The sequence below is a fragment of the Pimephales promelas genome, chromosome 23 (assembly GCF_988280905.1).
Source record: "Pimephales promelas chromosome 23, fPimPro1.hap1.1, whole genome shotgun sequence".
Taxonomy (NCBI): domain Eukaryota; kingdom Metazoa; phylum Chordata; class Actinopteri; order Cypriniformes; family Leuciscidae; genus Pimephales; species Pimephales promelas.
This window is the reverse complement of record NC_142791.1, coordinates 17629650-17645537: the sequence shown is the minus strand read 5'-3', so window position 1 is coordinate 17645537 and position 15888 is coordinate 17629650. Positions and strand designations below refer to the sequence as shown.

General features: G+C 38.1%; 1 protein-coding gene across 1 annotated transcript; it reads left to right on the top strand.

The window, feature by feature from the left end:
- The first annotated feature begins 1921 nt into the window (after positions 1 to 1921).
- Positions 1922 to 15308, top strand: ca9 (carbonic anhydrase 9). Its single transcript, XM_039675381.2, has 11 exons — positions 1922 to 2092; positions 7212 to 7244; positions 8995 to 9165; positions 10046 to 10188; positions 11342 to 11434; positions 11566 to 11632; positions 13166 to 13323; positions 13427 to 13553; positions 14480 to 14545; positions 14627 to 14720; positions 14838 to 15308. Exons 1-11 carry the CDS (start codon positions 1981 to 1983, stop codon positions 14917 to 14919), a joined length of 1146 nt encoding a protein of 381 aa, XP_039531315.2. The 5' UTR covers positions 1922 to 1980; the 3' UTR covers positions 14920 to 15308.
- The last annotated feature ends 580 nt before the right edge of the window (positions 15309 to 15888 follow it).

Genomic DNA, 15888 nt, shown 5'->3' with positions numbered 1-15888 from the left:
CGCTTTTATCCAAAGCAACTTTCATTTGCTATATATGTCAGAGGTTGCACGCCTTTGGAGCAACTAGGGGTTAAGTGTCTTGCTCAGGACACATTGGTGTCTCACAGTGGATTCGAACCTGCGTATCTCACACCAAAGGCATGTGTCTTATCCACTGATCCAGAAGTATAGAAGACTAAACTGTTATCAGCATGAGCTAGTGGTGAACAAATCTGCGCGAGGCCGGTGGCGTGAGTTATAACAGAGACTGATAATGAAAGACACATGTGAGCCACGCGCCGGTCCCGCGTCTCTCACGGAGAACTGAAAGCATAAAACGGGGAGCGACGACGGCAGATCGAGAGAGAAACAGGCCTGATTTTATGCTGTGTTTTGTTTCTGTTGTGTGTAACGTTACAGCAGCCGCCAATGAGGAGCTGCTGGCTTATACTTTCGTTTTGTATTTATTCATTTTACTATTAAAATGCTTAAATGTTCGCCGGTTCCTGCCTCCTCCTTCCCACAACAACAAACCCTGTTAACGTTACATTGGCAAACTCATTAGTGAATTACACCTCATTTGTATTTATTTCTGTTTGGTGAATTACTGTATGTTACCTGGATATTTAGTCGGGCGAAACTATCACAACAAAAAAGTCCGTGTTCTCGTCTGATTCAGAGATTTCTTCCAGGAGAAATTGCCATCGTTGAAATTCTCTGCAGCAGACGGACTCTGTGTCCGTAGGCCGTAGCACACAGCGAGAGTACAGACAACAGCAATCCGCCCAGCGCCAGAGTCAGTGCGGGGTCCTCGACCACGACAGGCCGCCGCCTCGGCGTCTCCTGTTCCTCCATCAGCCTCAGCTGCTCTAAACTATACTGCGCCTCGTAAAGATAGTCACGAACATCGGATTCGAGCAGCAGAATTTCAAAATCCTCCTCTTCCATATCATGTTTAGTTTCTTCCATCATTGTCATAACTTACGATCTCCACAGCGCTTGTTAGCTTAGCTTCCAAACAAGATGGCGGATATTGATTTCAGTTTCTGCAAGTGAAGCCCCACCCACTGATCTGTAATAGGCTTGTAGGGTGAGTGGTTTCCACACCCTGGAATAATAATGAGCTAACATATGTAGTTCTAAAGATTTTAATGAAAAATGACTTCCTGCTTATCGTGACGCAAAATGACGATTTTTACGTCACGATAAGCAGGAAGTTAAACACTTAAATCCTTATTTCTCCCATCTCAGGGGAAAATAAGGAAAAAAACCATGACCATTCAAAAATATGACTGGGTTTCTAAAGATACAAAGCTTAATGCAAATGGGTGAAGTGACCCTTTAATTTCTTTTCGACTGAAGAAAGAATGACATGGATATCTTGGATGACATGGGGTAATTAAATTATAAGCAAAAGTTTTTTTTTTTTAAGTGAACTACTCCTTCAATACTTTACAGAAACAAAAAGATGATTGTGAAAACAAAAACAGTGATTTATTTGACAAATTGGTTTTTAGGCTACTGAGAATTTGTTCTTAGAGAATGAGGTTTAGTGTTTAAGTAATTTAGAAAAACTGTAATCCACAAAAGAAGAACATTTCTCTTTTTCCAAGTTTGTTTAAATACTTAAACTTTAGACTGCAAATTTTGGACTAAATTTGGGAGCAAATTGTATCTGAAAAATAGCCTTTAAAAGAATTAGCTACTCAGTTTGAAGCTCATTCACACTGAACTTTGATCAAGGAAGGAGGGAGAGATGTGGTTTATGAGAGAGTGAGAGACTTGGTTACATTCTAACTCTGAGAGAGAGAGAGAGAGAGAGAGAGAGAGAGAGAGAGAGAGAGAGAGAGATGTCCAGGCACCTTGAGCAGCTTGAGCGTTGTGATTGGTTTACTGTGTGAAGCCCGGCCCCAGTCCCAGGCTCCTGTGAGTCCCTCCAGCACAGGCTGAGACCGGTTCTGTGTATGAGTGTGTGAGTTAGACTGGACCTGTGAGGTTAACATGCTGCTGCTTATGTTCCTCATCCTTTATCTACAGGTGCTCGTCACTGCATCTTCATCCTCCTCTGAGGAAGATGGGAGCAGCGAGAGGGATGATGGGGAACACAGTAAAGGTGAGTAAATCTGCATTTGAGCGTTAAATCAGTTATGCATTTATCATTGTCATTGTGTGTCATCTAAATTCTGCTGATCTATATTTAAGTTTGTTCATTTTTCTGGTTTTCCCCGGCTTTTTATTGAAAAGTCAGGGAAGTAAATAAAAACGAAGAGCTAAAACATGCATGTCAATGAAAAGCTTGACCTTTAAATACTGAATTCAAATAGTCATAGTCAGGTTGATTGCAGAAAAATGTGGTATTTAAAGCCACAGAAGTAGCAATTATTACTGAGAAAACCTGTTATGCGAAATTAGCAAAAACCACAAATTATGAAAGTGAGATAATGAATGTTTTCTCCTGCTGACTTCATCATGACTGTTGGCTTTAGGTGGTTACTGGCTTTCATCTCTCTGATTTTACACAACAGGTGCATTCTGGGACATAGACTGATATAAAATGTCACCAATGAGTAATTATCACCTCAACACCAGTATGAACATATGATATATTTTTTTTTTAGCAGATTTGATGTCAGTTGTATCTGGAGATTTTTATTACTTTGTTAACCTGCGATTATCAAATGAAGGGTGTGTGTTTACTATGGTATGTTCCCAGTTAATGTTTGATTGTTGTTAGCGTATTGTGAAATAGCTGATGAAGCAATGCCATTGATAATGGAAAAATGAAAAGTGATAATTCATCACAAGAGGAAAGTCCTTCTACCATGATCACATTGATACAGTAAGTCAGAACACTGCAAATGTTTAAAGTCCTACAGAAAACAAACAAAGATGCAGTAATGAATGAAGAGAGAAGATGTCTAAAGCTAACCTTTCCTGGTGTGAGTTTTGTGAGTGTCAGTGTTAGACATTCATCACATATTCCTGGATGGTTTGTGGTTTCTTGTGGTTGGAGAGCGTTGGGTCTACGTGCCTCTCAGAGTGTCCAGCGTCTCCAACTCATCACTTCCCATACACACATTCTGACACAAACCTGACAAACTGGAACAATCCAAAATAAGTAGGATATTTTTGTGTTTGATCCTGTTTAAAAGTGTCTAACTGCTGGATAATCCCTGGAAGGATAGGTGTGCGTAAACATGTGCGTGAGAAAGAATGTGTAATGTGTGGTGGTCACATGAGTGAAATCTCCACTTTATTAAATCTGCGTCAGTGGTCCTGGAGGCAGTCAGGAAGTAAGAAGATTCCACATGAATAATTAAGAACTTAAAAACAATCACAATTACAAACTCAGATTTCCAAAAGCAGTTGTAAAAGCACTGCTGAAACATATAAAGCCCCATAGAGACAAAGGGTCTCATTCATGAAACACGAGCAGAACGAATTTTTGTGTTAATCGTGGGTAAAGTGGTTCTGGCGTAAATTTTCGGATTCATTAAAGGTGCATTGCGCAACATTTCATGTTAAAAATAGCCATTTTCTAACCCATACATACTTAAACAATCGCCTGATGAGCTGAATGAGCCCTTCTCTGATCACTGCGATCGCCTCTATAATCCTGTACAGTGAAATATATAAGAGGGATTCGGGCTCGAATCTGAGACTGGGCGTGACGTCATGCGCGTTCACGCTCGCCTGGCTATGTCTGGCAGGTTCGTGTAGCTATTCGCCGCCGTTCTCCGTATCAGAGAAGACAACTCGAGCGACACAACTCTAGTCAGCTTTCCACAAAAGTAGACGATGGATTCAAAGGGGCTGTTCACACCTGGTCACTTCATGTGTTTTCTGTGATCGGATAGCTATTCGATCGTGAAAAGACCAGGGTGTAAATGCCCTCCGAAACGCGTTAGAGACGGATGAATCCGATCGCTCAAATCACTTGAGGACGTGGTCTGGGCCGCATTCCAGACGAAATTGGACAAGTGTAAATGCATCTGGTTGTTGAAACCAAGCTATATGTCATGTTATTTTAGTCATATATGACGACGCGCATCACCTCAGATGAGCAGCTGAGCTGAGCCCCTTCATCAAGCCAGCGCGCCGCAATCTATCGCAAATCAAAGTGAAAGTAAGTCGCAGACGCTTAACACTACCATCTTCATTAAAAGTAAAGAAATGAATTGATCTTACCAGGCCTGTTGCCGATATCTCTTATTGCTGTCTTTGCTGATTTTGAAATTAGCCGATGATTAATAAAATCTAGCTCATATCTGTTGCTTTCGGTGACGTGCACTTCATATCTGTATGGCGCGGAAAGAGACCGGCTTGTAGTTCATTACAAACCCCAACGCAAACTCCGCGTGAGACAAAGAAAATAAAACTTCAGTCTGTCCAGTGCCAGGCGTCGGAATAAGACGAGAGTCGACATCGGGAAGCTTTCAACAAACGGAGAGATCTCCGGTCTGCTCTAGGACTCAAACGGGTCCTATACGAACGTGTTTCCATAATAATTCAATCATAAGTGGATACAGTAAGCACAGGGAGATAGATGGAAACAAAAACCGAAGTTTTCTACTACCCCCGTTTCCCCCTCTCACACACATTGTGTGTAATTTACTCGAATGCCTTTCCTTTCATATATTTTAAATGACTTGCAGATTTATTACTGTATTACCTCATTATGACTGTAACAAAAGATGTGTGCCGCACAGTGTGCAGCTGATGCTCCTTAGGTTATGAACAGCTCGCGCAAACGTGCGTGTGTGTGTGTGTGTGTTCCTCCATGAACGCGCACAGCTCTGGTTGCAGTTTCGCTTGTCGCCAGAGGGGGCGTAGTTCTGCAAAAACTCAGAGACTTGCGTTTAGCTCCTTTAAACTGTTCGTATTTTCCAAATGTTAGTTGGTACGCAGGAAATCTAGACTCCCAGCCACGTGTATGTGGTAAGCTTAACATCCGAACGTTTTGCTCATTAATAAGGCTGCATTTAATTCACCTTAATCGTGTATATATTTAAACACCATTTTGAAAAAAAATATTTTATATAGTAATTGCATACGTTTTTTCTTTTTACTTTTATTATGAGAGCCAGGCTACGCTTGAAAATAAAATGTGGCGTTTTGAATGAACCTCTGATAATAAAACTTCAATTTCTGCATCCGAGAAATCTTTCTTTTTCATTCGCATTCATGTTATTATATGATGTCAGTCGGATACAATGGGCGGGATTTATGGTAATTGAGAATGAACGTGCACGCGCATCCCATTTACGACTGGTTGGAATTCATTAACATACACACACATTTCACTATCACTTCTGACGTTTACGAAGTATTTGTGAATCAGGAGAAGAGTTTTTGGGAACGTCTCTTTATGCGCAAATTACTCTCATATCTACTCGCATATTTACGAATGTTTCATAAATTAAATGAGACCCAAAGTTTGTGCCTGAATTACATCAGATCTACTAAAAGTTAGTATTAAATTGATCCTGCAATAGTTTTTTTCCCCCCTATTGTGCCGTATAACCGAGTGAAACTGCTTCTGGAACCAGATCAAATGTGGGCGGGGCTTGACTTTGTCTGTGGGGAGATGATTAGATGGTTGTGGTTTGCTATTGGTGGATCTCATGTGATTGACAGGTTATTCATCAAAGAAGAGAAAAGATGCTGCAAGAAGAAGATATTCTGATTCAATATTACCAGAAACATGAGTTTAAATCAATAATGATGTGCACTGGTAAATCATTAATATGATTTGTTCATTTTGATTTCATGGTGACTTTAATGTGCCAGTTTCAAAATGAATGACAGAAAATGGCAAACATGGGCAGTTGAGATATTTAATGCGATTATGCGAGTGTGATGTTATTCTGAACATCAGCATCATGTTGTGTGGTTCTTTGTCTCAGTGTTGTGCGTTTAATGCACACATAGCCGCGGATTTGCCTTTACGTAAAGCTCACAGGAGTTTGATCTAGTGCTGACCACAAACAATGACCACAAAACACACGGCACATAAAGTCATCCTTATGACTTACTCTATGATGAGCAATCTTTCACACTGACTCAGTGAAACACGGCCATGCATGTTCTGACACCTCTGCATCTGCAGAAAGTGCATCAGATGTTTGAGACGCGCAATGTGGCCTCTTCTTGCTTTTGCCTGAGCGTTGAATTTGGTTAATGCGTATCAGGTTCAGCGGTCATCTTAGCATCAGGCGTCTGTCCTGGAGCACATAATGCTCACATTGACTGTGCTGAATGAAGGAGGGATTGTGTGTGTGTGCTGATGTGTGTGAATAAGGAAAAGAGACTGTCTTTCTCAGTCCTGCTCAGAATGACCAAACCTGTTCTCACAGTTTTTCTTCTACCTGAGCCTGGATTGCTGAAATAATAGTCTAAGGACTACTCATTTCTAGTAGTGCATTAGTATATTACAGTTATAGCTGATATTATTACTGTTTCTCAAAGTAATTATATACACTAAAAGTGTGTTGAAAATTTGGAAACACTCAGTCATTAGAGGTAAAAGCAGCAAAACGAGTTCTTCCGAGTCGTCGACTTCATGTATTTGCAGTGACCAAAGTTATTAGAGCTTTATTAACGGTTATCAAAAGATTTTTGATTGTATTTCAAGATGAACATTTACTGGACTGAAGCAACTCAGGTTTATTTGATTGTCCAAGAAACATTTTATAGAAAAATCAAGAGCAAAAATATGATCATCAGGCTTTTGATGAAGGTTTATTTGTTCATCTCTCAATCATCATTGGATTGCATTGTTTTATTTGTTTCAAAATTAGAGCTTAGATTATTAAACTAAGCATTGAAATATCATCTTACTTAGACATTGATATTTATATGCATTTAGTATCGGCTACTCGGCTACACTGTTATAAAGATATTATTGATGTCCATTACAAGCATCAGAATTTCCTTACTTTAGTTTCACACATCTCATCACTTTAATATTTAGTATTTAGAATTTAATTCATGAATTTACGTACGTGTTTTTCATCTAAACTCTGCTCTGTTGCAGGATATTATTTGTGTTGTGCTAGTAGTGCTACTATGACTTATCTTAAGTGATGAAAAATATGTGCAAAACTGATTACTAAAAATTACTAAATAAGACAAAAAATATTTCACACGCATGCACACACAAACATTTTTAACAGTCAAGCTTTGCAAGAAAGTCTTTCTTTCCTGACATAATCTCTTTCCATTCTTCACAGGTTCTTCTCATCAGCACCAGTGGGGTTACCATGGTAAATATATATATATATATATACTATAACTGCCCACAATAACTTTTTTCCTTTCCTTTTCCTTTAAATAACTTTTTCCTTATGATTTTACTGAATTGCAAACTTACTAGCAGACAGTCTTACTAGTTAAAGTACTTTAATGAGTCATGTCCTAGTAACACTGTAGTATAATAGACAGTGAGTGAAGGGAATCGTAATTCATATTATCTGGTTGGTAACACTTTACGGTAAGGATACTCTATCATGAATTCATGTATAAATTCATGCATAAATTATGCATTCATTCGTGCATTAATACATGCCACACACACAATGAAGTCATTGATAGATATGCTTAGTTAATGTTACTGTTATTTTAATGTTAATGCTACTGTATTTAAATGTCAACAGAATTTGTGTGCTGTGAGCTGTGATTGGTCTATTTTGGGGTCTGTCCAATGCAGAAGTCATCATTAACTATATCAATATCTATCAATGACTTCATTGTGTGTGTGGCCCCTCGACGGAAACACTGATGAACAATGTGCTATTAGGTGGCATAACATGTGAATGAAGAAAACATAATGATCATGGGTAATAAATCATAATTCATGATGTGCTCATCTTAGTTAATGTTTTAATTACGGTGTTGGTCATCCATGAAGTTATGAATGAAAAACGTGGAACTCATCATGTTAGTTCCTGATGATTAACGAGATATTAATGCATGAATTAATGCATAATTCATGTAACCTTACTGTAAAGTGTTACCATTTAGTTTAGAAATTTTGAAACACTTACAGTATTTCGTTAAAAGACTAGATTTTTTTGTGCAAGTCATTTAATAACATATGAATGTAATTACAATCAAATCAGGTCAACATGAAATCTTGCTAATACACTGGCCATGGGATGTGTCCCTCTGTCCTGCTGAAGACGTGTCCTTGTTCACGCTGCAACACATTAGTTTGAAATGACAAAACATCTGTAAAAAATGTCATGTTATGTTGTCAGAAACACAGTAAACTGTGTCCTGTCACAATCTGTGTTTCGATCATGAGCATATGTTTCCATACACTGAAGCGTTTCAGGTAATGGTGTCCTGCATGTGTGTTGAATGTGAGCACTATATGCGGTATACGTGAGGTGTTCCGGATAAAGCTTGCAGTACTCACGTTCTAAACAATATATTATGCCAATACTCTTTGCTGCTTTTATTCATGTTTCTTTGTCCCTTGTCAGTTTCATATGAACTGCTTGTTTATTATAGAGCACTTCATGGGCCTCGTCACCTGTGTCACTCATAAAGCGAACCAAGGAGCAATTTTCCATAGTTAGTGTTTTGTAGCCTAAATGAACCACATGAATGAGAACCTTAATTCACTTCAGTTTTAAAATTTCCTGATAATTTACTATTTCCCACGCCATCCAAGAAGTTCATGTCTTTCTTTCTGAGGTCGAAAAGAAATGAAGGTTTTTGAGGAAAACAGTGAGTTTTGAGGTCCAAATGTGAGTTCCAGTGCATCTTCAAAGTCTCTAGACCAACCAGTGGCCATTTTCTAAACAAATAAACATTTGTATACTTTTTAACCATAAATGCTCATCTTAGCAAAGAAATTCAACTGTGTCCTGAAGAAGATTTATATATGCTAGTGCTTTTTTTGTATTTAGTCCAATACATTTGAAGAATACTGCTATTTGTCACCAGGCTGTGAAATTTTGAATAAAGTGATATTGTTCAGGCTGTTATTAATGATTTTCACTGTCTCAGATCAGGAACGATGGCCATCTGCATTTGAGCACTGCAGGGGAAAGTCTCAGTCTCCAATCAACATAGACACTCGTAAGGTTTTCTATGAGCCCAGACTCCCTGCCATTCGGCTGGAGGGTTATGATCTCACCGGCTCGCCCGCTCTCACACTCTTCAACAACGGACACACACGTAAGTCAAGGCCAAACGCAAGATTTCCAGCATGGATGAATGTAGCGTCTGCACACCAGAACAAAACATCTCTGGAATTACAAAAGTGTTATAAGTAAATTGCTGTTTAACAAACAAAAAGTTGCAATATTGTGTTTAAAGTTTAGGACACTTAATATACTGTAAGTTATTTTGTGTATTTTTGCTTCAACAAAACTTTAAAATTAAGTCAAAGCAATTGTTACATCTCCGAGCAACACGCAATAGCAGTGTTTCGTTTCCAAATGAATCAGTTTTTGAAAACACAGTTGAGTGAATGTTTCAATGACTGTCACATGTTTCGGTCCTGAATCAGTGTTGATCAAATTTGTTGAGTGAAGGATTTAGTCTTAATAAATTCACTCATAAAGAAGGTCACTTGTTGCCAGTTTGAATATTTTTACTGCTAGAGGACCAAAAGTGTAAAGTTTAAAAGAGTAGCTTTAAATACAAAATTATTAATGTTGACTTAATTTTACTTTATTTATTGACCAATTGTTTTGCTGTTGATTTTGAAAGATTAAATTTCACCAAATAAAAGGCTGTCAAATAGGGATAATTCATTCAAAAAACAGTCGCTTGGAATTATTTTATGATACGTTTAAGCAATCAAGCAATCTTTTATTTAATATATATATATATATATATATTATAAAAATGTCCTTTTAATTTAATTTTGTGTTCAAAAAGGAAAGTGAACAATGATATGAAGTGTAACACTTTTGCCCTCGGTTGAAACCAGACTATTCTTCTGATTTGTTTCACTCTTTCTATTGTTCCGGTGTGAAAGGTCCACCGTTTGGCTGGCATATGTTGATCATTGTACTAAACCTGAAGTGCATGTTTGCTGTTCTTCTGTCAGTGCAGCTGAGCCTGCCGAGCAGCATGCGCATCGTGACGGGCTTTGACCATGTGTACGTCGCAGCCCAGCTTCACTTTCACTGGGGAACTACAGCGGACCCTGGCTCAGAGCACACCGTGGATAAAGTACATTTCCCTGCTGAGGTGGGCAGAGATGGAGGCCGTTTATAAAACTAGAGCCGCTTTCACACATGCAGTCTTTTCTGGAAAACGCATTAAAATTCACGCCTTAAAATTGCAGGATTGTCTTTTATCTTGGAACATGATCTCTAAACGATAAAAGGTAATGACCTTTTATCGTTTAGAGATCATGTTCAAAGATCAAAGACAAAGTTGAAGTGGCTAATGTAAGGCAACAGGCAATAAGAGCAAATATCATGGCATTCCCAAACTGATCAAACCAGAAACCATAACTATTGAACGAGGTGACGATAAGATACGAATTCATATGATGTGATCCGTAAGAAAATTTGTTTTTTTTTTCTTCATAAATGTAAGCATGAAGCTCCAGCCCTATAACCATCAACGAGCTGTATGTAGATCATGCAAAAACATGCAAATGGGAAGATGAATTTGTGTGGATTAGCCATCAACTCACCAAAACTCAAAACAGTTATGAACTGCCATGAGATTGTGCCCACTGTGTATTGTTTTTTTTTTTATGAATGTGTTTTAAATATGTAGCCTATATATTTGTTCAACGATTTTTACAACTTGTTTGCTGTTTTAGAATAAAATGTTTTACATTTCATTTTTGAATAAAAAGTTAGGAAAATAAGTTGATGCAGATTGGTGTAAAACTAATTTTGATCAAGTAATTTTGATTAACAAATTAAATGCATGTACAAAATCTAAACTGAATTCCATATTTTCTATAGTTTTCAAACCAGCATACTTACAGGTACAGGCCATACATCTAGCAAATGCATTCTTTTGCCTGGAGTTTGAAATTTTGTTTAAAATGTTAAAAAACAAAACAAAACACTGACTGGCAGAAAAATTTTCCACATCTCCCCTTCATCTCTAGCCTGGGAAAACCCAGACAACTTCCGGCAAATTTAGATTTGCTCTGAAAGTTACAACTGAGAATGGTCTGGTTTTAACCAGGCTACTTCATCTCAGCTTTCTTTAACAAACGATTCCATCATTAAGTCAACTTTTCCCTAAGAGTCAACAATGAAAAAGTCTGCAGATTCTTTCTTTCCTAATCATAAGTGATTACAAACATTGCAAATAATGTGTAACATATTGCAAAATACTATGTTACGACAATTTCCCCATTTCCTCATTTCCTCAGATCCACGTGGTTCATTATAACTCCAAATATGCAAATCTGATCGAGGCTGCTAGTAAAGCTGATGGATTGGCAGTGTTAGGAGGATTTATAGGTGTAAGTCTTTTGACCAAAATTCTTTCTGGCTACAGTAAAGTTTTCTAAGCAGCAGAATGGGGTTTTATTGATACCAATAACATCTTTGCAATGCGTTTGTTAATATTTTCTTTTGACTTTTTCCTCAACAGATTGGCCTGCATGAAAATGACAACTATGAAAAGATCCTGTCTGCTTTAAAAGACATCAGCAAAGAGGGTAAGAACTGGAACTAATGCCAGATTTACAATGAAAATCTGTCATAGAAAATATTCTGGACTGTTTAATGCTGATCAGAAGAGGCACAAATCACACTTAAACTACAAAGGTATTCAGAGCAGGCATTTAGAGCACTTTTGGAGTCCTTAACATGCTCAAAAGGCACTCAGTAGCGCCACCTTTTGACTAAAGTTAATTTTACCAATAGTCGCCAAACTCGGTACATACTGTATATTGTTTTCAACAAGTCAGACAACTTTCTAATTTACAGTCATTATCTCTGACCAACTGGAAGTCAGATATGCTGTACATTTTATAATGTGTATTTTGAATGACTGCTCCGAAAGGCTTCACACAATTCACACCAAACTTTCTCAACATGATGCCAGTATTGCAAACAGTAATTTCCTCTAAATAATAAATGAAACACCATTTATTTATATATATAAAAATACAAATAGAAAGTAAAAAACACATTTTATTATTTTTTATATCCAATACTGTTTATTATTACTGCTTGATATGGAGGTTAAAAATATGCAGATTACATGCCATTTGGTTAAAATAAATAAATCAAATCAAATGTGATACTTATTAAGGTCTATTTATAAACAGGGTTGTTTGGATATATATTTAGACATTATCAAAGACTGCTTTCTGTTACAGCGTAGATTATATTTATTTTTAAAATTTAGTTGGATTTTGTGGCTCAACTATAGCCTGGCAAGCCAGACCTACATCAAGATTTTAGGTCTGGGAATTCACAATTGGCATACCTCAGTCCGAGGGGCGGGATAAATGGTTGTCTTCAATATCCCTCTGCACGCAATAGGTTAGCGCTACAACCAACAAGTGAAATGAACGGCTGTGGCTGAGTGAGTCCCATGCATTTTCCCACCAGCGGAGCTAGTTGATATATTACACTTTTTCCGTATCCGTTCATCAAAACTTCGAACATATCTTTTTTAAGAATGACTCCAAGTCGTCCAGAGTCGCGTGCCAAAGCCGATTCGAAAGACCGCTGTGCGCCAGCAGCATCTTGTTTGTTTTCAAGTAGCAGGGAAATCACCTATGGAAAATCACGGCACAGAACCGTCACAACTCTGCTGTCATTGTGTTAAGCCCGCCCACCAACTCTATAAACAATGTGATTGGCCTGACCAGAGTTTGGTTTACTTCGAAAGCCAACGGAGAATTGCTAGACCACAATGGGCTGCAAAATCATTTTTGCTGCCACTAGGGTGCGTCTAGATTTCTAGGCTAGCTCAACTAGCCAGTCTCCAACTGATCTGTGTGTGTGTGTGTGTGTGTGTGTGAATTTGGCATTCAGTTTAAATGCTTTAAATGCATATTGCCCATCTAGGCTTTATTTTAGTTTGGCTTTTATGTGTCTTTACACTGAAATCTGAGCAGCCTTAACTCGACTGTGTGAAGATGCTTTAATATCTGTCAACTAAAAAAAGCATAGCTGATGTTTCTGAACCAAGTGGAGATGTCTTATCGTCTAACCTGTTCTAATGGTCTTTTTGTCAGAGTCAAACACTGAGATTCCTGGTTTTAATGTGCGCCATCTTCTGCCAAACAGCCTGGAGGGGTTTTACAGGTACGCCGGGTCCCTGACGACCCCTCCCTGCTTTCAAACGGTCAGCTGGACTCTGTTCAATGACTCGATCAGAGTGTCAAGAAGACAGGTCAGGCTGTCTCACAACCTCATCTTCAACCTGGTCCGAAAAACATGTACATTTATATGGCATTATCTTGCTTAACTCACTGCGTTCTTCTTTCTTCTGCTAGCTAGCGGCATTGGAGGACTCGCTGAAGACTGAACACAACAAGCTTCTGTCCAAAAACTTCAGAGCGCCACAACTTCTGCACGGGAGAAAAGTGCTGACATCTTTCCGCACGGCTTCCACTACGGGAAGTATGTACATTAGGTCTCTTTTAGATCTGTGTAACATTAAAATTGTAGAATAGTCTAATATAAATGCGACTGATCATTAGCACGTGTTAATCGCCAGTGGGTGAGCAGTTCTTAAGACACTTAACGGCTATATGTTTATGCAACTGCTTTCTTCACAACTTTCAGTGGCCCCTAGAAGAGTATCATCTTGGTCGCCTTGCTCTGTTCTGTTATGCACGTTTGTGACTCTCCTGTTCACAAACTGAATATTTTTTCCCGAGTCAATTCGTTCATTTTGTTCATTGAATGAACCAAATGACTCAAAAAAAAGATTTGTTCATTTTGATGAACGAGTTCGAACAGGAGAGTCACGAACGCATATCACAGAACAGAGCAAGGTGAGCATTTGAGCTTATAAAACTTTGTTATCATTATTTTTTTTAAATGAGCGATCGTTTCGGCCTCATCTGCCTTTTTCCACAACTTCTTCGTTAAAGCTAACCTTTGCTACCGTTAGCAGAGGCTGAGCGTAGGTGGTAGAGGGCAGCAATTCTTTTAAAAAGCTCTTTTAAAAAAGCTATTTAGATATTTTTAATAGCAGGAACTTCTTTCTCTTCATTTTCCTTTTTTTTTTTCTCTTTGCCGCCCTGCTGGGCTTTTAAAAAAAATTCTGATTGGATGATTTTCAAGTTCAAGGCCAAGCCTATACTATTTTTGTGTAGCGCACAACAAAAAAAAAACTCCGATCACTGAGGGCCCCTCTCTGCGCAAGTGCCCCTGAGCACGTGCCCAGATTATCTATATGGTAGATCCGGCCCTAACTAGAAACCCTAAAGCCAGTAGATAAGAAATCATGCAACATACATTGTGCTGTATTTGGCTGATAACACATATGATGCGTAATTCACATTTATCAGTGTATGTAGATTAAGTGTTGCTTTCCACAGAAGCCAGAGAAGCTCCACGGCTTGAAACACACGGCAGCGGTGTAATGAAAACTAGTGGAGCCAAATGTAAGAATCTCTCATTTACTGTAATGTGTAATGCAAACCTGACTACAAGTGGACTGGAGACAATGTGATGTGTGTTGACAGGGCACATCCTGGCCATAACGTTTGGGGTTCTCTTCGCCGTCACATTGCTGGTCTTCTCCATGTACACATATCGACAGAAGAAAAAGTACTCAAAGTATGTTCATGCCCGTCTTATTCATCGCCTCTTGATTTAAGACAGCTTGTGTTTGTAACTTTTACTGCTCTCCGATTTTTGGACTTCACATGCTTCTCTCTCTGTCTCTCTCTACAGGTTTAAAAAAGACTCCAAGCAAAATGTTATTTATAAACCAGCAGCCAAAGACACAGATCCAACCTCTGTTACCGTAACATGAGCCACGGTTATTCTGAAACTTTTGTCTTGTTTGTTTGTTGAGGGACGAGTCTTGAAAGTGAGATTTTGGAATGAATTTTCCAAACAAAATATGGTTTGCAAACTAGTAGAAGTGATAATTTCTTCATTAAAGATGCTAATTGTTTTTGACAAGTGAACAGCATGTCCTAAAGAGAAGTCCTCCTCAGGCAGCTACTGTAACATAAAGTTATAGGTCTTTGGAGTCTGAGATATATGTGACTGACATTCAATAGAGCTCATAATAGTGAACTAATCCAATCATGAGAGTGTCAGCATCACTTCCTAATTATTTAAGGTTTATTTTTAAAAACTGTCTTTATTAGGATTATTTTATGTTTAAGTTTTAAATAAACAGAGAACATGCGTCCATCCTGGCAAGAGTAGTGGTCACAATCTCAACCTAGCTAATGTATTTGGGGGGATGTATAAACTTCATAAACTGGTTTCCACAAAGAACCCATTTGAGGCACGTGCTTCTGAAATGTTATGATCCATGTTAAGAGTATAAAACCCCCACAATTGTTCACTTTTTAGACATTTTTGTGATTAGTAATTAATTGGTTATTATTTCTTAGTTCACAAGTAGTTCTCAATGAGGATATATTTCTTTAGTAATACTCAAATACCTACCAAGGAACTACCTTTGTACTAAATTACCTATTACTTAATGCTCAGTATTGCTTCCATATTAGTTAATAGTATTAAGTTCGGTGTTAATGCAGTACTACCTATTACTTCCTGCATAGCTACTTGTTAACTACGGACCATTATTTTAAAGAGTTACCGATGAAGGTTCTTTATTAAACTACAGATGCCAATAAAGAACCTTCATTTTAAGAATGTAAAGGTGTCTAATATTGAAGTTTGTAAAAATATTTTAGCTTTTTCTTCCAAAATTATTCAGATCATAATATCAAGTAATATTTCATTCATCCACCCACAAAATGTA

Excerpts from the sequence above, each read along its gene's own strand:
- ca9 (XM_039675381.2), top strand. The coding sequence starts at position 1,981 with ATGCTGCTGCTTATGTTCCTCATCCTTTATCTACAGGTGCTCGTCACT. Across the intron at positions 7,245-8,994 it reads GCACCAGTGGGGTTACCATG|ATCAGGAACGATGGCCATCT; the intron begins GTAAATATATAT and ends TCACTGTCTCAG. Across the intron at positions 14,721-14,837 it reads CAGAAGAAAAAGTACTCAAA|GTTTAAAAAAGACTCCAAGC; the intron begins GTATGTTCATGC and ends CTCTCTCTACAG.